The 24,353-nt window shown below is 45.7% G+C and overlaps 1 protein-coding gene across 1 annotated transcript in view; it reads left to right on the plus strand.

Annotated features, from left to right (window-relative positions):
* The first annotated feature begins 18,273 nt into the window (after window positions 1–18,273).
* LOC120023935 (ena/VASP-like protein) overlaps window positions 18,274–24,353 on the plus strand; it is a 47,462-nt gene continuing 41,382 nt past the window's right edge. Inside the window, exon 1 of the mRNA XM_038968038.1 lies at window positions 18,274–18,383. Coding sequence (XP_038823966.1) covers window positions 18,274–18,383 — 110 coding nt within the window. The remainder of the gene's footprint in view (window positions 18,384–24,353) is intronic.

Genomic DNA, 24,353 nt, shown 5'->3' on the forward strand with positions numbered 1-24,353 from the left:
CTAGCAATGTGAGGGAATTAGAAGTAGAGGTTTTCAGTAATGTTTGAGATTGACTGATAGTTACAAAGTTTTGGTTTTGAGGTGTTTTGTTTCACCAGCAGTAAAGGGAATAGTGAGTTTGCTTGTTTTGTTGAATTTCCTAGCACCATCCGTGACCATAGTCCTCTTAACTTTTCCCTCTGTTTAATTTCACAAATATTTCTGTCTGTCAACTGACAGCCTGTGTTTTTTTTCTCCCGTTTCTGTCTGTTTTAATGTCTCCATTTTGTGTGTGTGCTTTGTAGTTTTACTTCAGTAAAATATGAATCATCTCCCTGACTTTGGGGATGTATGAGTGAATTCTCTTATTTGGTTTATGAGTGTATTTGTCTGTCTCTGTTGACAGCCATTAAACATTTCAGTCATCACCTGCTTCGACTACTGTATATGTAATAATACCAATGTAATAATGTAATAACAATGGACAGTATTATTACAGGATATTTCCATGGTGCGTGCGTGCGTGTTAGCAGCACCCTCTTGTGGAGATACGTAGTGGGACAGAAACTCTGCCGTTCGACTCACAGAAACTGTAAGCCTAGGCATACACGAGAATCAGAATGCTAGATTTATGCCATCCAACGCTCAGTGAAAACATTAAATGAGGTAGGCTAGTTTACAGTAGTTGATTCAGTCCATCGTCCCATTGATGTTATCCTTGGCCCTGCACTTTACCTGCATGCAGGTGTCAGGTGTCCTGGCCCCAAAACCGCATCACCTACACAACTAAAGGACTCGACTTGTATTTTACCTTATAACCCCATCTGTTTAGGCCTAACTGTCAGAGAGGAACAGGCAAACAGCTGGCCATCGCACCTGTAGTGTAGACAACTGACATGGGCTCAAAAGGATGGATATGACAGGGAAATCCAATTCCTATCATCATGGAGGCCTACTATTTCATTAAGACCTGTTACATTATTACCTGGTGGTGTTGGCAGGGTCACAGGCTATTGGTCACACTTCAAAATAGAACCCCTGAGATATTTTGGACCCGACCATTGAATATCAATGGTTTGGAGAGGATTTTTTTTTTTTTTAACTTACAGTAGCTGAAACAGCTGTAGGCCTATGTACAGAGCCAAGGGTACTAACAGCCAGGAAATACTATATATATATATATATACTCTCTCTCCCTCTACCCCTATCCCTCCCTCCCGCGCGTCCACGCTCCCAGTGCTGGAGGAAGGGAAGATGGCACCTCAGAAGCCGCTGTCAGCCAGACCGACCAGTCTCTCGTCAGGACAGCTCTCCGTGGCGATCTGAACGATGGCACCGACAACACCGGCACCACCTCGAAAGGGACTAGAGAGAGATTCGCTTTAAATAAAAGAGACTAAAAACTGTGGCAACCGTTTGTAGCATTTTCCCCACGCTGTCGCCTTTCCAGCATCTGCTTGCTTCTGCACATCCCCGGCAGGCTTCGTACCATCGGCGTAGCCTAGGCTATTATTAATAGCTAGATAATACATCGTAGAACATTCGCATCGCCTATATTCTGGACTGAGAGAATCGTCCGGAAAGGGAAAAAGACAATAGGCTACAGGTCGTTCTTCATTTATCACTACGGTGGAGAGGAGAGGAAGATGAGGTAAGCAAAAGCATGCGCTTGCTTTTTGATTCAGACCTTCCGCGATATTAACGCACAATGAACGACACACACAGGCTGCGGCTGCACGGCTGGATGAGATTCGAGGACGCAATTTATTGGATTTCAAGGGAAAGCCTGTAGTCGGATAAAACGAAAATACCCAATTAATAGTATACCGTTTTATTCGTGCTGTCGAGGCAACATGTATACCGTTATTATATCCAGGCTGTTATTATAAAATGTGCGTTTTTAGGATGACCGGCGACTAGGCTACCTGTACTGTAGGCCTATTTGGGCCTGTGAGGTGGGGCAGCACAGTGCAGTGTAGCTGTGAATTCTCCCTGTGAACAGGGGCGAATGAATCTGATCAGTGTCGAAAAGCAACGAGCAAGGGCATGCATGGTTTCTATCATTTCACGGACGGGAGAGAAAGCATTGATAAAACACGCAAGCAAACGTCTCCAGTCCTCTGCTCGTTCTCCCACCCCATCTCCGTGATGTGTCACCGAGGGTGTGGTCTGCAGAGGGAAGGGATCTGTTGTCATAGAAACCAGACTACACGTGCGTCATGTGTAACATGGTTATAAGTGGTGGTCATAACATAGACATGTAATTCATTCCATTCTAAATATTTTCTGGGTTATAAATGGTTCCAGAATTAGAATGGCTATGATTCTGATTCTATGGGCCTTTATGGATTATAGGGCACATTATTCTAATCACAACATCAACTCATCGGATTTCACATGACCAAAAACAACTTACAAATTGAATTTAATCAGGCCCTCCATCGAAGCCTGTGTCTAAAACACCATATCTAAACCAGGTACAATTGAGACATCAGGCCTAGAGGTCAGCAACATGCTCAGGTGAACACACACACACACACACACAAGAGGCTTCTAACTTTTCCTGATTTAAAAAGGGTTAATTAAAAGGGTTAATTAAAACAAATGAACACACACACAGACGCAGGTTGACTGGTATGTGGTCAGTGTTTACTTCCAACACAGGGAATTCTTTCCCCTCTTTGTGTCTTGTGTAACCGGTGTGAAATGGCTAGCTAGTTAGCGGGGTGAGCGCTAATAGCATTTCAATCGGTGACGCCACTCGCTCTGAGACCTTGAAGTAGTTGTTTCCCTTGCTCTGCAAGGGCTGCGGCTTTTGTGGAACGATGGGTAACGATGCTCCGTGGGAGGCAGTTGTTGATGTGTACAGAGGGTCCCCTGGTTCGAGCCCAGGTAGGGGCGAGGAGAGGGACTGAAGCAATACTGTTACACTTGTATTGTTAGTATTGAGTATTGATTGTCTTCTCTGTTTCATGACCAGCACCTCCCACTGTTTCAAAAGCATTTACATTATTCCCCCTTCAATCTCACTGAGCCATACCCAGAACCCAGTTGTTCTATCGAATCTCACACTTCATGGGCGAGCACAACCACCCTAACCAATAGGGACAGTTCTTCCTGGACAATCTGGTGGAGGTTGGGCCGATCAGATCACCCAGCCAATCAGAACTTACTATAGTGCTACGCTGAACCGAGACCAATCCACAGAGGCTTTACTGTCGCTCTGTGGTGACTGCCAGCCTTTGGCACAGGTCTGCTGCTGCAGGCAGAGAAACCCCAGGTTGGGGCTAATTGGCAGTGGCAGTGTTTGTGTGACCTCTCTCTCTCTCTCTCTCTCTGTCTCTCTCTCTCTCATTCTCCCTGCTGTCTTCTATCTCTCCTTTACCCTCTCCCCTTCCCTGCCACCCTGGCCTAGAGAGCATGCCATGTACCAGTATTTCCCAACCCTGGTCCTCGAGTATCCCCAACAGTACACATATTTACTGTAACCCTGGACAAGCATACATGATTCAACTTGTCAACTAATCATCAAGCCCTCAATTAGTTGAATGAGGTGTGTTTGTCCAGGGATGCAAAGAAACGGTAGTGTTGGGGGTACTCAAGGTCCAGGGTCGGGAAACACTGGCATATACTGTTTCTGTATGCTCTAACCCTTACTGTGCCCTACGCTAACCTGAGCTAAACCCAACTGACTGACCACAGTGGTTATATAATGTCTGTGTCTGTCACCCGGTTCTGTCTGGGGATTAAAACATGTTCATGTATACGGTTATAGAGATGTACTGTAGGTGGCATCGTTGACTGTGGTTCAACCATTCATTTGTATTGGTTTAGTAGTGTGTGTGTGTGTGTGTGTGTGTGTGTGTGTGTGTGTGTGTATAATGTGTGTGTGTGTGTGTATAATGTGTGTGTGTGTGTGTGTGTGTGTGTGTGTGTTGATTTCGTGTACATTCTTGATTGATTGTGCCTGTGTCTGTGTACTGTGACCAAATTTCAACACATGTGAGCCTCCATGCTGTGTGTAGGCCTGTAAGTGATTGTTGGTCTCTCCAACAGTGACCTAGTGACCATTGATTTTAACCAGATGCAGTCAGCTCTAAAAGGTCAAGCATACATTAGTCAAGGTTACAGACTCAGAATTTCACTGGTTGCGTCCCAATACCACCCTATTTAACCGAGTGTACAACTTTTGCCCATGGCCCATATCATCCCAAATGGCACCCTATTCCTTATATAGAGGTAAATAGGTAATAGGGTGTCATTTGGAATGCAGACACTGTTTCCATGCAGAGTCAGCCTTTACTGGACTTAAAGCTGTTTTCACTGTTGCTTCTCACACAGTGACCTGTATTTAGTTAATGATGCGTTTCAAATCGCTGATAGAGTTTTCTATTTGATCAGACTAACCCCAAGTGAATGGGGTTTTGCTTAATTGAACAAATATTGTTGTTTCTGGCTCATTAACATAGTGAATGGGGGCGTGGGGGTCTAAACGTCAAAAGTTTGGACACACCTACTCGTTCAAGGGTTTTTATTTATTTTACTATCTTCTACATTGTAGAGTAATAGTGAAGACATCAGTACTATGAAATAGCACATATGGAATCAAAGTTGTTAAACAAATATAAATAGATTTTAGATTCCTCAAAGTAGCCACCCTTTGCCTTGATGACAGCTTTGCACACTCTTGGCATTATCTCAACCAGCTTCACCTGGAATGCTTTTCCAACAGTCTTGAAGGAGTTCCCACATATGCTGAGCACTTGTTGGCTGCTTTTCCTTCACTCTGCTGTCCAACTCATCTCAAACCATCTCAATTGGGTTGAGGTCGGGTGATTGTGGAGGCCAGGTCCACAAACCAGAAGGGATGGCGTATCGCTGCAGAATGCTGTTAAGGGTGCCTTGAATTCTAAATAAATCACAGAGTGTCACCAGCAAAGCACCCCCCACTATCACACCACCTCCTTCATGCTTCACGGTGGGAACCACACAATGCGGAGATCATCCGTTCACCTACTCTGTGTCTCACAAAGACACGGCGGTTGGAACCAAAAATCTCAAATTTAGACCACCGGTCCAATGTCCATTTCTTGGCCCAAGCAAGTCTCTTCTTATTATTGGTGTCCTTTAGTAGTGGTTTCTTTGTAGCAATTGGACCATGAAGGCCTGATTCACGCAGTCTCCTCCGAACAGTTGATGTTGAGATGTGTCTGAACTCTGTGAAGCATTTATTTGGGCTGCAATTTCTGAGGCTGGTAACTCTAATGATCTTATCCTCTGTAGCAGAGGCAACTCTGGGTCTTCCTTTCCTGTGGCGGTCCTCATGAGAACCAGTTTCATCATAGCGCTTGATGTTTTTTTGCGACTGCACTTGAAGAAACTTTAAAAGTTCTTGAAATTGTCCGGATTGACTGACCTTCATGTCTTACAGTAATGATGGACTGTCGTTTTTCTTTGCTTATTTGAACTGTTCTTGACATAGCCCTATTTGGACCAAGTCCATACTATCTTCTGTATACCACCCCTACCTTGTCACAACACAACTGATTGGCTCAAACACATTAACAAGGAAAGAAATTCCACAATTAACTTTTAACAAGGCACACCTGTTAATTGAAATGCAATCCAGGTGACTACCTCATGAAGCTGGTTGAGAGAATTCCAAGAGTGTGCAAAGCTGTCATCAAGGCAAAGGGTGGCTACTTTGAAGAATCTCAAATGTAAAATATATTTTGATTAGTTTAACACTTTTTTGGTTACTACATGATTCCATATGTGTTATTTCATAGTTTCCATGTCTTCACTATTATTCTACAATGTAGAAAATAGTAAAAACAGAGAAAAACCCTTGAATGACTAGGTGTGTCAGACGAGTCCCGTGACGCTTGTGGCGGTCGTAGAGAAAAACGGAGAACACCATCATGTTCGCGAGAATGCAAAGTCAATTTGTCCGTTTGAATAGAAAGTTTTCATGGAAAGTCAATTTTACGGTATTGTACTGTGTGTCATTACAAAGTACTTGTTTTGATACCGTATTTGTATTACCATATGTATATTACAGTAAGTGTACTGTAATATGAAATACAGAATTTTACTTGCCATGAGCTGCCTGTAAACTACTGTCAATCTCCTAGTAACCCCTTTACAGTGTGTGTCCCAGTCATCTTATTACATGTTAATCCTATTAGCAGGTGATCAGTGAGAGTAGTATTAAGTGTATTTCGGCTGTGAGGGTCTGGATGGGGTCTGGATTAAATGAAATCACTAAATCTATTTGCCATTCAGCGTAGTTAAGTGTATTAGCAGGTGAACAGTGAGAGTTTCCATCGGTCTGTCAGTCAGTAGCAGGTTGGTTAGTGTGCATCCTGCGGGAAATCGTTGGGCTGCCGGTTGTCCTGCAGTCTTCTACTACTGCTGCACTCTGGATTAGATTAGGAGTGTCTTTTTAAATCCCCAAACAATTCCCACATTGGGGTCTCTCAGGATGTGGGTGTTTGGGGGACATATGTTTGTATGTTGACAGGCCCGCTACCAAAACCTGTGGACTCTCCTTCACTGCAGCCGAAGTGAGTAAAACATTTAAACGTGTTAACCCTCGCAAGGCTGCAGGCCCAGATGGCATCCCCAGCCGCGTCCTCAGAGCATGCGCAGACCAGCTGGCTGGTGTGTTTACGGACATATTCAATCAATCCTTATCCCAGTCTGCTGTCCCCACATGCTTCAAGAGGGCCACCATTATTCCTGTTCCCAAGAAAGCTAAGGTAACTGAGCTAAACGACTACCGCCCCGTAGCACTCACTTCCGTCATCATGAAGTGCTTCGAGAGACTAGTCAAGGACCATATCACCTCCACCCTACCTGACACCCTAGACCCACTCCAATTTGCTTACCGCCCCAATAGGTCCACAGACGACGCAATCGCAACCACAACCACTTAACCCATCTGGACAAGAGGAATACCTATGTGAGAATGCTGTTCATCGACTACAGCTCAGCATTTAACACCATAGTACCCTCCAAACTCGTCATCAAGCTCGAGACCCTGGGTCTCGACCCCGCCCTGTGCAACTGGGTACTGGACTTCCTGACGGGCCGCCCCCAGGTGGTGAGGGTAGGTAACAACATCTCCACCCCGCTGATCCTCAACACTGGGGCCCCACAAGGGTGCGTTCTGAGCCCTCTCCTGTACTCCCTGTTCACCCACGCTGCGTGGCCATGCACGCCTCCAACTCAATCATCAAGTTTGCAGACGACACTACAGTGGTAGGCTTGATTACCTACAACGACGAGACGGTCTACAGGGAGGAGGTGTTGGCCCTCGGAGTGTGGTGTCAGGAAAATAACCTCACACTCAATGTCAACAAAACAAAGGAGATGATTGTGGACTTCAGGAAACAGCAGAGGGAGCACCCCCCTATCCACATCGACGGGACAGTAGTGGAGAGGGTAGTAAGTTTTAAGTTCGGACAAACTGAATTGGACAAACTGACGGACTGACGGACAAACTGAATTGGTCCACCCACACAGACAGCGTGGTGAAGAAGGCACAGCAGCGCCTCTTCAACCTCAGGAGGCAGAAGAAATTCGGCTTGTCACCAAAAGCACTCACAAACTTTTACAGATGCACAATCGAGAGCATCCCTTCGGGCTGTATCTCCGCCTGGTACGGCGGTCTGCACAACGCATCACCGGGGGCAAACTATCTGCCCTCCAGTACACCTACACCACCCGATGTCACAGGAAGGCCATAAAGATCATCAAGGACAACAACCACCCGAGCCACTGCCTGTTCACCCCGCTATATCATCCAGACGGCGAGGTCAGTACAGGTGCATCAAAGCAGGGACCGAGAGACTGAAAAACAGCTTCTATCTCAAGGCCATCAGACTGTTAAACAGCCACCACTAACATTTAGTGGCTGCTGCCAACATACTGACTCAACTCCAGCCACTTTAATAATGGAAAATTGATATAAAAAATGTATCACTAGCCACTTTAAACAATGCCACTTAATATAATGTTTACATACCCTACATTACTCATCTCATATGTATATACTGTACTCTATACCATCTACTGCATCTGCCATCTTTAATGTAATACATGTATCACTAGCCACTTTAAACAATGCAACTTGTATATGTTTACATACCCTACATTACTCATCTCATATGTATATACTGTACTCTATACCATCTACTGCATCTTGCCCTTGCCGTTCTGTACCATCACTCATTCATATATTTTTATGTACATATTCTTCATCCCTTTACACTTGTGTGTATAAGGTAGTAGTTGTGGAATTGTTAGGTTAGATTACTCGTTGGTTATTACTGCATTGTCGGAACTAGAAGCACAAGCATTTCGCTACACTCGCATTAACATCTTCTAACCATGTGTATGTGACAAATACAATTGGATTTGATTTGACAGTAAGCACGGTTTAAGCCACGGCACGGTTTAAGCCACGGCATGATGTGTTTGTGTGTGTGTACGTGTGTGTGTGTGTCTCGTTCTGTTTTTTGTTGTTTCCTGTGTGTTCAAATGCATGTTTCAAGTTAACTTGATTTGTCACTCTTTTCTGAGCATTTCGTGAGCTCCACAAAGTCACACCAATAGAGACATCAGATAGTACTCTCTCATTGCTATGAATATAGAGTCCCCGCCCCCCTCTCTCTTTCTCTGTGTGATGCTATTACTGTCTCCTGTTAATTGCTGATTGACTGTCTGTACTGTGACTGTGATCAGCCAGCAGCAGTGTGATCTCGTGTTAATCTGCTGCTGTGACACTGATCAGTGAAAACCTTTTAATGAGGAGACAGTAAACCGACCGCTAACAAGAGACTAACGAGCGGAGAGACTCATCCGTCACGTCCGCTGGTAACACTGAAGGAGTTTAGAAGAACCCGATTGGAAGAAGTGGAGCTGGTGTCAGTATGCTGTACATATACTGTAAAACACAAGTTTAGGTCATTTCTTTTTCTCCAGCAGGTCCCATTCATAGCGTAACACTTCTGGCAAGCTGTGGTTTATTTCTAGACTATATATACAAAAGTATGTGGAAACCCCTTCAAATTAGTGGATTTGGCTATTTCAGCCACAACCGTTGCTGACAGGTGTATAAAATTGAGCACACAGCCATGTGACTTTCAACGTTGCACCGTCATAGGATGCCACCTTTCCAACAAGTCAGTTTGTCAAATTTCTGCCCTGCAAGAGCTGACCCGGTCAACTGAAAGTGTTGTTATTGTGAAGTGGAAATGTCTAGGAGCAACAACAGCTCAGCCGCAAAGTGGTAGGCCACACAAGCTTACAGAACGGGACCGCCGAACAGTGAGAGTAGAGTAGAGTATTAGTTTACTAATCCCTATTTAGGAAATTGTTTTATTGCAGCATGCATCATCAATGATTTACAATGACAGGACACACAACAATGACCAACACATTAAGACACAAACTCACATGCACCAACCATAGTATCCCTGAAACAATCGTCTGATTCAAGTGCTGTTTTCTATCCTGGAAACGCGTTCTCCGGAGTGATGAATCACGCTTGGCCATCTGGCAGTCCGACGGACGAATCTGGATTTGGCAGATGCCAGGAGAACGTTACCTGCCTGAATGCATAGTGCCAACTGTAAAGTTCGGTGGAGGGGGAATAATGGTCTGGGGCTGTTTTTCATGGTTCGGGCTAGGCCCCTTTGTTCCAGTGAAGGGAAATCTTAACGCTACAGCATACAATGACATTCTAGACGATTCTGTGCTTCCAACATTGTGGCAACAGTTTGGGGAAGGCCCTTTCCTGTTTCAGCATGACAATTCCACCGTGCACAAAGCGAGGTCCACACAGAAATGGTTTGTTCGAGATCGGTGTGGAAGAACTTGAATGGCCTGCACAGAGCCCTGACCTCAACTCCATCGAACACCTTTGGGATGAATTGGAACGCCGACTGCGAGCCAGGCCTAATTGCCGAACATCAGTGCCCGACCTCACTAAAGCTCTTGTGGCAGAATGGAAGCAAGTCCCCGTAGCAATGTTCCAACATCTACTGGAAAGCCTTCCCAGAAGAGTGGAGGCTGTTATAGCAGTAAAGGGGGGACCAACTCCATATTAATGCCCATGATTTTGGAATGAGATGTTCGATGAGCAGGTGTCCACATACTTTTGGTCATACAGTGTAGATAACGGATGCACTTAAATCTCCTAGTGAGTGAATTAGGACATTTCATTAAGCACTGAAAGCGTGTGGGCCATCGATCTGGCTCGATGCGTATTGATTTGGGTTGATGTGTGTTAGCGTGTGTGGTTGGTGGCGTGTGACCCATATGTGTGCTGGTTTCTGCTGGGCTAGGGGTGACCACCCGATATAATTCAATTTACTGTCATTCTAGATCCATGGCAGCCCCTACTACTCTGTGCACCAGAGAGAGAGTGGGCTACTAGATACAGTAGAGAGAGAGATGGGAATAAGTGCAAAAATCGTTGTTTGCCAATCAAGGTTTGAATCATACATTGAGGTTGAAGATACCTTGAAACTCAGCCAGGTCACCCTTGATACAAGTCAGTATTCGACGTCCATCCATCTCAGAGGACGTCTGGCGACGATGTGGAAATCGGCCACTAGGTGCAACAGTGAGTGCTGTTACCTTCAAATAGGTTTCGGGTTTTGCTAGGGTGCTGTGGACAGGGATGGCGGATGGTTGTAAGCATCTGTTTCTGGTGCCAAAGGTTGCATGTTCAAATCCAGCGATAGAAAGTATTTTTTGCGATTTTTGTTTTAAGCGTTTCCCAAACCTTAACCCTTACCTTAATTATTCAGAGTTAATACCTAATCTTAAGATTTCGGAAGTAATGCATGGATGAAACACGGATGAACGTCTAATTTTGACGTGAGACTGTAAGAGCTAGTTGAACTAGTGGCCTGGACTTACAGTGCATTCGGTAAGTATTCAGACACCTTCACACAATACCCCATAATGAAAAAGCATAAACAGTTTGGAAAGCCACACACCTGTCTATATAAGGTCCCACAGTTGACAGTGCATGTCGGAGCAAAAACCAAGCCATGAGGTCGAAGGAATTGTCCATAGAGCTCCGAGACAGGATTTTGTCGAGGCACAGATCTGGGGAAGGGTACCAACATTGTTTTACAGCGTTGAATGTCCCCAAGAACACAGTGGCCTCCATCATTCTTAAATGGAAGAAGTCTGGAACCACCAAGACTCTTTCTAACCACAGCTCGGCCAAACTGAGCAATCGGGGGAGAAGGGCCTTGGACAGGGAGGTGACCAAGAACCCGATGGTCACTCTGACAGAGCTCCAGAGTTTTTCTGTGGAGATATGAGAACCTTCCCAAAGCACAACCATCTCTGCAGCACTCCACCAATCAGGCCATTATGGTAGAGTGGCCAGATGGAAGCCACTCCTCACTAAAAGGCACATGACAGCCTGCTTGGAGTTTGCCAAAAGGCACCTAAAGACTCTCAGACCATGAGAAACAAGATTCTCTGGTCTGATGACACCAAGATAGAACTCTTTGGCCTGAATGCCAAACGTCACGCCTGGAAGAAACCTGGCACCATCTCTACGGTGAAGCATGGTGGTGGCAGCATCATGTTTTTCAGCGGCAGGGACTGGGAGACTGGTCAGGGTCGAGGGAAAGATGAACGGAGTAAAGTACAGAGAGATCCTTGATGAAAACCTGCTCCAGGACCTCAGACTGGGGCGAATGTTCACCTACCAACAGGACAACGACCCTAAGCACACAGCCAAGACAACCCAGGAGTGTCTTCGGGACAAGTCTCAATGTCCTTGAGTGGTCCAGCCAGAGCCCAGACTTGAACCCAATCTAACATCTCTGGAGAGACCTGAAAATAGCTGTGCAGCGAAGCTCCCCATCCAACCTGACAGAGCTTGAGAGGATCTCCAGAGAAGAATGGGAGAAATTCCCCAAATACAGGTGTGCCAAGCTTGTAGCGTCATACCCAAGAAGTCTCGAGGCTGTAATTGCTGCCAAATGTGCAAAGTACTGTGTAAAGAGTCTTTAAAAAAAAAAAAAAAAAATGTTTTTGCTTCGTCATGTAGTATGTGCATTTCGCTACACTCGCAATAACATCTGCTAAGCATGTGTATGTGATCAAAACAATTTGATTTGATTTGATGTGAGCTGAGCCATAGGGCAGACTCATAATCTACTACTATCAGATTAGGGGGGGTTACAGCTCCGCCGGTAAAACATTATTTATTTTCTACAGTGCATTTGGTAACAATGACCCAGCAAATTACATTGGTTGTCCCTCAATTAATAAAGCCTATGATTTAATATTGCGAAAGCTGTTTTATAAACATCTGAATGCTGATGGTGCCACGCAGATGTAGCCTACGAATATTAGAATAGGGTAGGCCAGGTTTAGTGATGAGCAGTTCACGAACGGTTCTTTCTTTTTGAACGAGTCTTTTTACTGACTCGAGAGCCATGATTTGTTTTTCGTTTTAGTCGTTTGTTTGACCTGCTTGTGCTGGCCGCAACGAGTCCTACAGCAGGATTAAAGGTGTTTACAGACAGGCCGCGGTAACAACGGTCTCATAGACTCAATGGGGGTAGGGTGCAAAAACGCAAGCAGATAAATTAGCTGAAGTCTTGAGTGGCCGCTGCGCACGGTTGATCAATGAGCAGAGTTCATCTTGTCAACCAATCAATCAAGGTTTTAATGACAACGTTCGAGCTGACAACAGCTCGCTGAGCTCTATACTACAAATCCGGTTTGAGGAGTCAGCGCGGTAACTTTGGTCAACTCTGAGTTCAACTCGGAATAACCGGTACCACGAAAGTGGCTCACTTTTTAGCCCGGGACATTTCTATGTCAATGAATCCTTCAGAACTAACCTTCTCCAGGGCAGGCTAACCCAATGGGCTAACTCCATTTATCCTGTATGAAGTGTCTGAGCCATGAGTTGAGGACCAATAAAATCAGATTACACTCCCTCTCGCAAAGATTGCGTCATCATCCCCATCATGTATTTTGAAGAAAGATGGCACTTCCAAAAGTCTATTTCATATGATAGCCTGCTGAATTTAGAACTGATAATTGATCGCATTCTGCAAGAATGAACGCAATGAATTGATTATTGAATGTAATGATGGACACAGCTTTGTAGAGCCAAAACATACACAGCCTTTGCTCAAGAAACTTGAACTCAAGAACGATCGTTTGGGGAAGGGGGGCTGCAGTTCGGCGAACGATATTGTGTTGATCGCCCACACGGGAGTCAAGCAGTGCATTCCGCCAACAGTCGTTCACAATCTAGTCCGGTTGCGGCTCCTGCTAGACCTCGTTTCAAATGTATCAAGAAGCCCCCTATGGCGAACGACATGTGAACGAAAGTAAGAAACTGTAGACTTTGTACAGTTGGTGTTCCGTCTGTTGTGAAGTGAGGCTTTAGTCAATGATGAAAAATCTTGTTGAACTTCTTAAGCTGTGTAGCAGTAAATGTGTTCGTAAACCTGCGCCTGTGGTGACTGTGTTTTGATTACGATTGACAGTGACAGTCGCTGTGTGTGTGTGTGTGTGTGTGTGTGTGTGTGTGTGTGTGTGTGTGTGTGTGTGTGTGTGTGTGTGTGTGTGTGTGTGTGTGTGTGTGTGTGTGTGTGTGTGTGTGTGTTTGCATGCACGTGTATGCTTGTTTGTATGACAGGGAGTGTGACTCGCTATACACACTTCTACATGTGGGGCGTTACATAGCACTGCGTGCGTGACACTAATAAAGCATAGCTAGCCCTGCGAGTGTTGAACAAGGCCATTAATACAGGGGTGGTGAATGAAGCAGATAGGAAGGGAGGTTCCTGTCAGTGCAGGGGATTCAACAGCACTAGCAGAAGGCATCCACTCTAAACCTGACGTTGCCCCTCCCCCCTGTGAGAGCACTTGCCAAATCAGCTGTGGCAGGGTGTTGATTGGCAGCAGAGGCGATGGATCTGATTGGCTGCTGCAGCTGTCACTCCTGCCCAATCCCACGGCTCGTCGGGTCTCTGACCTTGGAGAGAGCCGTTAAACCTGATCAAGGATCAGCTTAGGGACAGCTGTCAGTACACACATACATACACACACGCCCATGCACTTCCCTCCTGGCGGAAGACACATTTCAGTTCAATGCATTCAGTTGTATAACTGACTAGGTATCCCTATTTCCCTTTCCCTGTGCTGGACAGAAGGCCATCTCCCCCATCATAACATTATATGATGATCTATGAGAATGGATGAACTGCTTTTGGTTTGTAAAGTGCCATGTTTATTGAATTTGTTGAAGTAGTTGACTATGGAGTGGGGAACAAAAGAATCCCCCCAAAATAATTGAAAAAATAAATATATAAAAAAAGAACATCGTCTCCCCTGCGGTATGTGAATGGTCTGACTGCTACAGTAACACACACACACACACACACAGACAGACAGACAGACAGACAGACAGACAGACAGACAGACAGACAGACAGACAGACAGACAGACAGACAGACAGACAGACAGACAGACAGACAGACAGACAGACAGACAGACACACAGACACACAGACAGACACACACACAGACAGACACACAGACAGACACACACACAGACAGACACACAGACAGACACACACACAGACAGACACACACACAGACAGACACACACACAGACAGACACAGACACACACACACCATGGTCAGTAAAGACTAGATAATGCCCTCACGAAGAGTTCATTGTGTCAGCAGTCACAGATCACTAGGTTCTGATTGGACACAGCCTGTGTCCATGGCACACTGTCTGTTCAGCTCAGCTCGGTTGAAATGTTGCTGCATTACTACTAGCTCAATAAAGACAGAGATGGCAGAGACTGGACAGAGAGGTTGTCTGCTCAGCTTTGACGAAGACTCTACCTGACAAAGACCAGTAAATTAAGGCTGGGCGACATGGTCAACCATCATATCACAATATTTTTCACATTTTTGACAGTATGATGGTATTTGACCGTTTTTTTCTGTTTCTGAGCAAGGAACGTTCTAGTGAAGTAGTCCAGATAATAGAACTTTTCATTGCATTTAGCACAACATATTGTTAAAGACGATATTGTAAAAATCCGTACCAGTATGTGTCTCCATACCAGTATACCGGTATTGATGATGCTGAATATCGCCCAGCCCTAGTTGGGAGATATTACTCCTACTAGCTCAATAAAGGTAGAGAGTGGATGGCAGACTGACAGAGTGATTGGATCAGCTTGGACTAGTGTGGTTGAAATGCTGTATTTCTTCTGTACTCTGTCCAAATCAGTGTGTTGCTTGAGACCAACACAGTTATTCCAGGAGCCTTCTATTGTCAGGGGAGCAGTTTGGTGAAGGGGGGGGCAGCCGCTCTGTTTTATTGACCTGAGCTTCTCTTCAGAGCACAGACACAACAACAGACTCAGTCACAGTCCCTGTACTACAGGCACATAACCGTCTGGTAGCCAACGGTTCCATTCTACTGGTCACTGTCTGTCACACCCTGATCAGTTTCACCTGTTCTTGTTATTGTCTCCACCCCCTCCAGGTGTCGCTTGTTATCCCCGGTGTGTATATCCCTGTGTTTCCTGTCTCTCTGTGCCAGTTTGTCTTGTATGTTCAAGTCAACCGGTTTGTTTTTCCCCGTGCTCCCTCTTTTTCTATTCTCTTTTGCTAATCCTCCCAGTTTTGACCCTTGCCTGTTTCTGGACTCTGTACCTGCCTGCCTGACCATTCTGCCTGCCACACTGTACCTCCTGGACTCTGAACTGGTTGTGACCTTTTGCCTGTCCACGACCATTCTCTTACCTACCGTTTTTGGATGTAATAAATATCAAAGACTCAAACCATCTGCCTCCCGTGTCTGCATCTGGGTCTGGCCTTGTGCCCCTCATACTATCTGAGTTAAATATACTGTATCTCTGTTTATAAGAACCACAGGATACTGATACGAATCAATTGCTTCTTGTGATCAGAAACATTCCCACTGTACTGTATTGCACTCGGCTTTAAACCTTCAATCACATCAACCACCAATAATAATCGAACGGTCCATGACAGACGTGATTACAATTAGACGCGTGCTACTAATACTGTGGAAAGAGATGGGAATCCGTCTCCATAGGAATAGAATGAATTCCTTCTCTCTTTTCCCTTACGGGTGAATGTGTCGATGCAGCCGAGGGATTTTAGTGTGGTGGTTTGATATTAGAGCCACAGATGAGATTATGGAGCTCATCTCCGGCAATATCAGATATATAACCTAACCTCTCCAGTCATCTGGAACATGGACGGATACTTACGTGGCAAAACTGATCAGTGGTTTTACCGCAGGCTTTTGAAGTAGTTTTGGCGTCCAACCAGAGTGAGTGACGTCGACAAAACGGACAAGATATGCAGTGGAAATACCTAAATGGGTGTGCACGTTTAACCATTCATTCGAAAATATAGTACTGCGTGGTTTGGCGTTCGGGCTCTGCTCCTTCCGGGTAGCTTACTGCCAGAGCCCAGCGTCATATGAAGATGAGAATATAAATGCAGTTAGTGAGCGCGATGTGCTCTACCAAATCCCCTGAAGGAAGAAACCCAGACAGGTGGAGGTTGGGGGGGGGGGTATCAGAAACAGCTGGCGCAGAGTGTGGTCGCTAGTTACAGCAACACGGCAGCAAGAGGCACCCGGCGCAGGCAACCACGTGACATCCGGCGTGGAGGAAGCGTGTAGAACTGGTAGACTGAATGGACCGTGTGTAATTAGAGTGTGAACCCAATAGGTGTAATACCAGCTGACGTCGTCAGCCACACTAGGGGTTTCCCCTTCTGAACGGACTACGCTTCATTTGTGAAGGCAATGGGAGGTTGCATACAGTACTCTAAGTACTTCTATGTCTGTTCATATATCTGTGGTTCAGATATTTATTTCAACGAGAGACACATTGGTATCTCTATTTACCCACCGGTGTGTGTTTCTCTATGTGTGTGTGTGTGTGTGTGTGTGTGTGTGGTGTGTGTGGTGTGTGTGGTGTGTGTGTGTGTGTGTGTGTGTGTGTGTGTGTGTGTGTGTGTGTGTGTGTGTGAGAGAGACAGCCGTATTGTAGCTCCACCCCACTCTGGCATGCCACCTCGAATTAGACGCGAGAAAGACGGGAGCCATCGGATGAATTAACAACAGTCGCTCCTCTACTATGCTCTCTCCTCATCCCTCGCTGCTCTCTCCTCATCCCTCGCTCCGCGCGGGCTTACGCATCCCTGTTTCCGTCCAATCAGAGCGCCGGAAGAGGAGAGAGGGATGTGAGGAGGGGGAGTAGAGGACCAGCAGCCTCTGGGGCTGGCGGCCAACTGCTCATATCACAGCTGGGAGGGGAGGGGGGAAAGGGAGGAGGGGAGAGAGGGATAGAGGGATGGAAGTGGAGGCTGTAATCCAGTGAGACACGCAGAGGAGAGGCAGTGTGAGGGCAACGCCTCACAGCACCGTGAATCTCTCTCTCGCTCTCTCTCTCTATCGCTCTATCACTCTCTCGCTCTCTTTCACTTTACCGCAACCCTTTCTTGCTCTACTGCTCTCTTTCTCTCTCTCTCTCCTTCTCTCGCTCTCTCGCTCTCTCGCTCACTCACTCGACCGGCAAAAAACCCAAAGGGCTCTCCTCTCGTCTCTCATTCAGTCCTCTCAGACTCTGAGGGCTGCTCTATTGTTTTTCATTTATTCCCTTTTTTCTCTCTTCCTATTTTATTTTCTCTCCTTTTTTTCTCCCACACCTCATCTAAAATAGCTGCTGTGGCAAAGGATGCGTTGGTGAAAAAGGACCCAAAAGAGTTGTTTCGTTTGCGTCCTTCTCTTTCCTCAAGGCGTTGTCATTGGAAGCATCTTTGTTCTTTCATTTGTATTTATTTATTTTCCTACGGCTGTATATTGCTGTGTTGCTACTGGGGAAGTAGGTTAGTGTGTCTGTGAGGAGCCAGCAGAGGTGATCGAGTGAAGAGAGGAGAGGAAAGGGGGGATTGTGTATTTCGCAGAGAGGGGGAAGCCCGGCTGTATCTCTCCGTTGCTGTGACTGTGAATCCACGGCAACCCCATTAGGTACGGAGACGGAGAGAGGGAATTACTGGGATGCCAGCGCTAACCTTTGACCTCTATCGTTAACTCACGCCACAGCCTGGACGGACAGACCAGGGGAAAGGAAAGGAAAAATCAGAAGAGGCACGGAGAAACTAGATAAATCCTTGAATCGTTCCTGTAGCTGGGCTTGTGCTGTGCGTCGGATGTGAGGTAGCTAGCACCATGGATATAAACGTGCAATCCCACCGGTTCTACTTCCCTCAGATCTACTGTACTGAGGCTGTGCCTGCTGGTGCCCAGGTCCAGGTCACAGCGCAGGAGTTTAAAGTCAGGTAGGCTACTGGGTACCACTACAGGTTACTGTGATGCTACACCACACTGGGTTGGATAGGTTACCACTGGGGAGACAGTGATACTGTAATGCTATGTGCAGTAGTGAGGACCACAGCCAATTTGCAGTGAGCAATAGTGACAGAGCAGCATACAGCACAGTCAAGGTGGTATCTACTTCACTATTGGCTGCATCTCAAATGACATCATTCATAATCACATTGCCTATGCAGTAGAGATTTGCAGCTACCAATAGTCGAGCCCTGTGTCTATTAGAGAGCAGGGTGCTTGATGGGATTGCAAATGGATGTAGAAATAGAAATCCAATGTACAGAATGAATGTACATGTCTATCCTGTGGAATGGACCGCCATGTCAGTTCTGTTCCAGTACATTGTGTTTCTATGTGCCAGCTGTGAATGGTTGTCCTTGCAGAGGGGCTGGGGTTAGAATGTTAATGTGTAAGCTGTGCAGTCATTGTCAAGGTCCTGATAGGGGATGAGGAAGGAGGAGAGAAGAGAGGAGAGAAGAGAGGAGGAGGCATTGATGCCCTGTGAAGAAGCTTGCCAAGACTGCTGGGGTGATGACAGTGGTGCTGTTGTGTTGTGTTTGTCTCTGAGGGCTGCAGCCGTGTGTGTGTGTGTGTGTGTGTGTGTGTGTGTGTGTGTGTGTGTGTGTGTGTGTGTGTGTGTGTGTGTGTGTGTGTGTGTGTGTGTGTGTGTGTTGTGGCTGTAGCTTGTTTGTGGCAGAGACCGGGGCTCTTTGTTCTTTCCGTCTGCCTTCTCTTCCCCTCGTAAACGCTTGCAGCTCGCATGGTGCGTCGGCGCATCCTTCCCTGATATTGCCGCTGTCGTCATGGTTGCAGAATGCTCTGAGACACACGCTCGATGTTTTTTGTTTTTTTGTCAGTGTTTTTTTTGTCTTCGGCACTATCTTTATCATGTTTACGCCTGTCTGTTGCATCCACCCAAACATTCTTCCTCTTTATCGTTGCAATCAGTGGTTTATCATTGTGTCAGCCATTCCTCCATCCATCCATGGTTTCAGGTTTCACCCAGTAGTAATCTGGTGTATGATCACTGGTCAGATTTCTCCTCTCTAACTGATGATTAGATCAGCTTTAACAGACTCGCTGAGTTTTCCTCTGGTAAGCAGCTTTTAACACAGCCGGGCCAGGAGGGTATGTTTCTACAAGGGATGTGACAAATGGACAATTCTTCTTACTGTTTAGACGGACATTTATTTGATCGGTGATCCAAAACATATTTGAAGGAAAAATATATACAATTCCACGTCAATTCATAATGCAGAATAATGGTCCTGTTACGCGTGTATGGCCGGTAGAGCCAGACAATGAGGTTATATCTACCGCAACCCTTTACAGACATCGAACGCAGCAACAGTAACGTGGATAGTTGATCACTTTTCAGACAATTCAAAAAAGTGCTGAGTCAGAAGACTGTACCCTTTCAGACAGTCATATTCCTGTCTGGCATATAATGTGCTATTGTTTCCCTGACGACAATAAACGTTGCTGATTGATGTGCTGCTGTGTTGTTTATGCTGTGTTTTTTATGGTAGGGTAAATAGATGCGTTTTCTTTCAACGAAATGTCTTGCTAAATCGCGTTATTTAACGTACTAGTTTAGGAAAGAGTGGTCTGCGCACAGGCAGCAGGAAGGCTAAAATGTAGAGTTCTGTTCTCCTAGTGATGGAAGTTAGTCCCGCTTCAGAAAATACATTGCTTTACAGACAAGTGAACTGCCGTTCAAGTCTCCAGAGAAGGTTAATTGTCGGCGTTTAAAAAGCCGTAGTGTAGTCTACCCTAACAGACAAACAAACATGCCATAGCCGAGGCGCTTTCATGGGGCCTGAAAAGGGTAATCGATACAGGCGATACCGGTAACCTACTGTAATTTCATATTATGAGACAAAAACCTACCCCGTGCTCGCAAGACCGGTCCCATGAATAGCCTAAAATAGGATATTCTACACACAACAGATTGAAGACTGAACACACACTTTTGTGTCAGCAGAGAGAAAGAGCAGGCAGGCCAGGGTGAGGTAGGGGCATATGTCTTGGTGATCTGCATCTCGCAGTCTTAATTGTCTTGCAAATTCACCAAAGTAGCCGAAAGTTTGCCTCTTCCTCGCTGGTTTTATTTAAATTACACAACTTCCCCCAGGCTTTTAGAGCCATATAGTCTAGTTAGGCTATAACATGGAAGATAATGGTTTATGATAACTGCACTGGGGGGGGGGGGGGGGGATATTGTGTTTCGGGTTAGGGATTTTTCTTAACCTTAAGGATCCCAACTTAGTTTAAACATTTTAAAGTTTAAATGTTCACACCCCTAGAAGCTACAGTAAATTACAGCTAAGGCAGGAGGGCTATGTAGCTATGGTAAATTACAGCTAAGGCAGGAGGGCTATGTAGCTACAGTAAATTACAGCCAAGGCAGGAGGGCTATGTAGCTACAGTAAATTACAGCTAAGGCAGGATGGCTATGTAGCTATAGTAAATTACAGCTAAGGCAGGATGGCTATGTAGCTATAGTAAATTACAGCTAAGGCAGGAGGGCTATGTAGCTACGGTATATTACAGCTAAGGCAGGATGGCTATGTAGCTACAGTAAATTACAGCTAAGGCAGGATGGCTATGTAGCTATAGTAAATTACAGCTAAGGCAGTAGGGCTATGTAGCTACGGTATATTACAGCTAAGGCAGGAGGGCTATGTAGCTATGGTAAGTTACAGCTAAGGCAGGAGGGCTATGTAGCTACAGTAAATTACAGCTAAGGCAGGATGGCTATGTAGCTATAGTAAATTACAGCTAAGGCAGGAGGGCTATGTAGCTACGGTATATTACAGCTAAGGCAGGAGGGCTATGTAGCTATGGTAAATTACAGCTAAGGCAGGAGGGCTATGTAGCTATGGTAAATTACAGCTAAGGCAGGAGGGCTATGTAGCTACAGTAAATTACAGCTAAGGCAGGAGGGCTATGTAGCTACAGTAAATTACAGCCAAGGCAGGAGGGCTATGTAGCTATAGTAAATTACAGCTAAGGCAGGAGGGCTATGTAGCTATAGTAAATTACAGCTAAGGCAGGAGGGCTATGTAGCTATGGTAAATTACAGCTAAGGCAGGAGGGCTATGTAGCTACAGTAAATTACAGCTAAGGCGGGAGGGCTATGTAGCTACAGTAAATTACAGCTAAGGCTGGAGGGCTATGTAGCTATGGTAAGTTACAGCTAAGGCAGGAGGGCTATGTAGCTATGGTAAGTTACAGCTAAGGCAGGAGGGCTATGTAGCTATGGTAAGTTACAGCTAAGGCAGGAGGGCTATGTAGCTATGGTAAGTTACAGCTAAGGCAGGATGGCTATGTAGCTATGGTAAGTTACAGCTAAGGCAGGAGGGCTATGTAGCTATGGTAAGTTACAGCTAAGGCAGGAGGGCTATGTAGCTATGGTAAGTTACAGCTAAGGTAGGAGGGCTATGTAGCTACGGTAAGTTACAGCTAAGGCAGGAGGGCTATGTAGCTATGGTAAGTTACAGCTAAGGCAGGAGGGCTATGTAGCTATGGTAAGTTACAGCTAAGGCAGGAGGGCTATGTAGCTATGGTAAGTTACAGCTAAGGCAGGATGGCTATGTAGCTATGGTAAGTTACAGCTAAGGCAGGAGGGCTATGTAGCTATGGTAAGTTACAGCTAAGGCAGGAGGGCTATGTAGCTATGGTAAGTTACAGCTAAGGTAGGAGGGCTATGTAGCTACGGTAAGTTACAGCTAAGGCAGGAGGGCTATGTAGCTATAGTAAATTACAGCTAAGGCAGGAGGGCTATGTAGCTATGGTAAATTACAGCTAAGGCAGGAGGGCTATGTAGCTACAGTAAATTACAGCTAAGGCGGGAGGGCTATGTAGCTACAGTAAATTACAGCTAAGGCTGGAGGGCTATGTAGCTATGGTAAGTTACAGCTAAGGCAGGAGGGCTATGTAGCTATGGTAAGTTACAGCTAAGGCAGGAGGGCTATGTAGCTATGGTAAGTTACAGCTAAGGCAGGAGGGCTATGTAGCTATGGTAAGTTACAGCTAAGGCAGGATGGCTATGTAGCTATGGTAAGTTACAGCTAAGGCAGGAGGGCTATGTAGCTATGGTAAGTTACAGCTAAGGCAGGAGGGCTATGTAGCTATGGTAAGTTACAGCTAAGGTAGGAGGGCTATGTAGCTACGGTAAGTTACAGCTAAGGCAGGAGGGCTATGTAGCTACGGTAAGTTACAGCTAAGGCAGGAGGGCTATGTAGCTATGGTAAGTTACAGCTAAGGCAGGAGGGCTATGTAGCTATGGTAAGTTACAGCTAAGGCAGGAGGGCTATGTAGCTATGGTAAGTTACAGCTAAGGCAGGATGGCTATGTAGCTATGGTAAGTTACAGCTAAGGCAGGAGGGCTATGTAGCTATGGTAAGTTACAGCTAAGGCAGGAGGGCTATGTAGCTATGGTAAGTTACAGCTAAGGTAGGAGGGCTATGTAGCTACGGTAAGTTACAGCTAAGGCAGGAGGGCTATGTAGCTATGGTAAGTTACAGCTAAGGCAGGAGGGCTATGTAGCTATGGTAAGTTACAGCTAAGGCAGGAGGGCTATGTAGCTATGGTAAGTTACAGCTAAGGCAGGATGGCTATGTAGCTATGGTAAGTTACAGCTAAGGCAGGAGGGCTATGTAGCTATGGTAAGTTACAGCTAAGGCAGGAGGGCTATGTAGCTATGGTAAGTTACAGCTAAGGCAGGAGGGCTATGTAGCTATGGTAAGTTACAGCTAAGGCAGGATGGCTATGTAGCTATGGTAAGTTACAGTGAGGGCTACAGTAAGTTACAGATACAGGGGTTAGAGCAGTGGTTGTACAGAGAACCACCACCACAAATGTTCCACTGCTTAAGTACTGGCATTCCTTACAATACCACCTCTAATACATGAACCCTGCTGCGGTACAATTGTGAGAAGCAGCACCTTTAAGCGCTTGGCTAGAAGGCTAGAGGGATTTTAGTACATCTACGGGTTATCCAGACACAGTTCAGTCTCGTATTACTGTAAAAGGCACGAAGGAAAAGTCAGCATACGATGTGGTTTTCCTCTGACTGCTGTCCAGCATGGGTCTCTGTGGTCGGAGGGATAATTGTTTCACTCCTGTTTGATTTGGACGAGGCCCTGGCAGTCAGTCACTGCTTCAGCCAGGATACTGTTAGCACAGTGATAGGGAGAATGAGGGAGAAAGAAAGAGAGAGACAAATAGGGAAGAAGCGGAGAAGGCTAGAGAGCGAACAGAGAGAGACTTATAAGAGGCGGAGGGATACGGCGAGAAGGGAGAGAGAAAGAGAGTCTGTCTCACACGTCCCCCAGTTGTCTGCGTGGGGTTTGCCGCTTGCTGGCTGGCACATCCTCTCATCTCCAACACATTGGAAAAACACCCCCGAAATCACCATTGCGCTGTGAAAAGATGAAAAGGTCTTTCAAGTCTGCTTTATTTTCACAAAACAATTTCAACCCCTTTAGCTATATGAATGTTTCCTAAATCTGGTCTTATGCAAGACTGTCACTAACTGAACCACTAGTGTTCATGTATGAGGCTGGAAGTGAATGAATGGAAATGAACCAGTCTGTTGTATTGTCCTTCCTTGTTTACGGATGCATACTGTAGGCTCATTGTGATTTCCCTTGCACTTTGTCAGCGGTATGTGTGTGTGTGTGCATGGTGTGTATCCCTCCTCTTCGCTACGTGGTTCTGTGTGTGTGTGTGTGTTGGAGTAGAGCAGGGTGTCAGCTGACTCCCACTAAGCAGGAAATGGACACGTCTTTCTACAGCTGGATCAATACCCAGGTTATTAGTACAGAGAGAGAGAGAGAGAGAGATGGAATGAGAGACAATTAGAGATAAAGGGACAGATAGAAAATAGGAAAGAGGAAATCTGAGAGGAATTCAAA

Source organism: Salvelinus namaycush, chromosome 29 (genome assembly GCF_016432855.1).
Source record: "Salvelinus namaycush isolate Seneca chromosome 29, SaNama_1.0, whole genome shotgun sequence".
Lineage (NCBI taxonomy): Eukaryota > Metazoa > Chordata > Actinopteri > Salmoniformes > Salmonidae > Salvelinus > Salvelinus namaycush.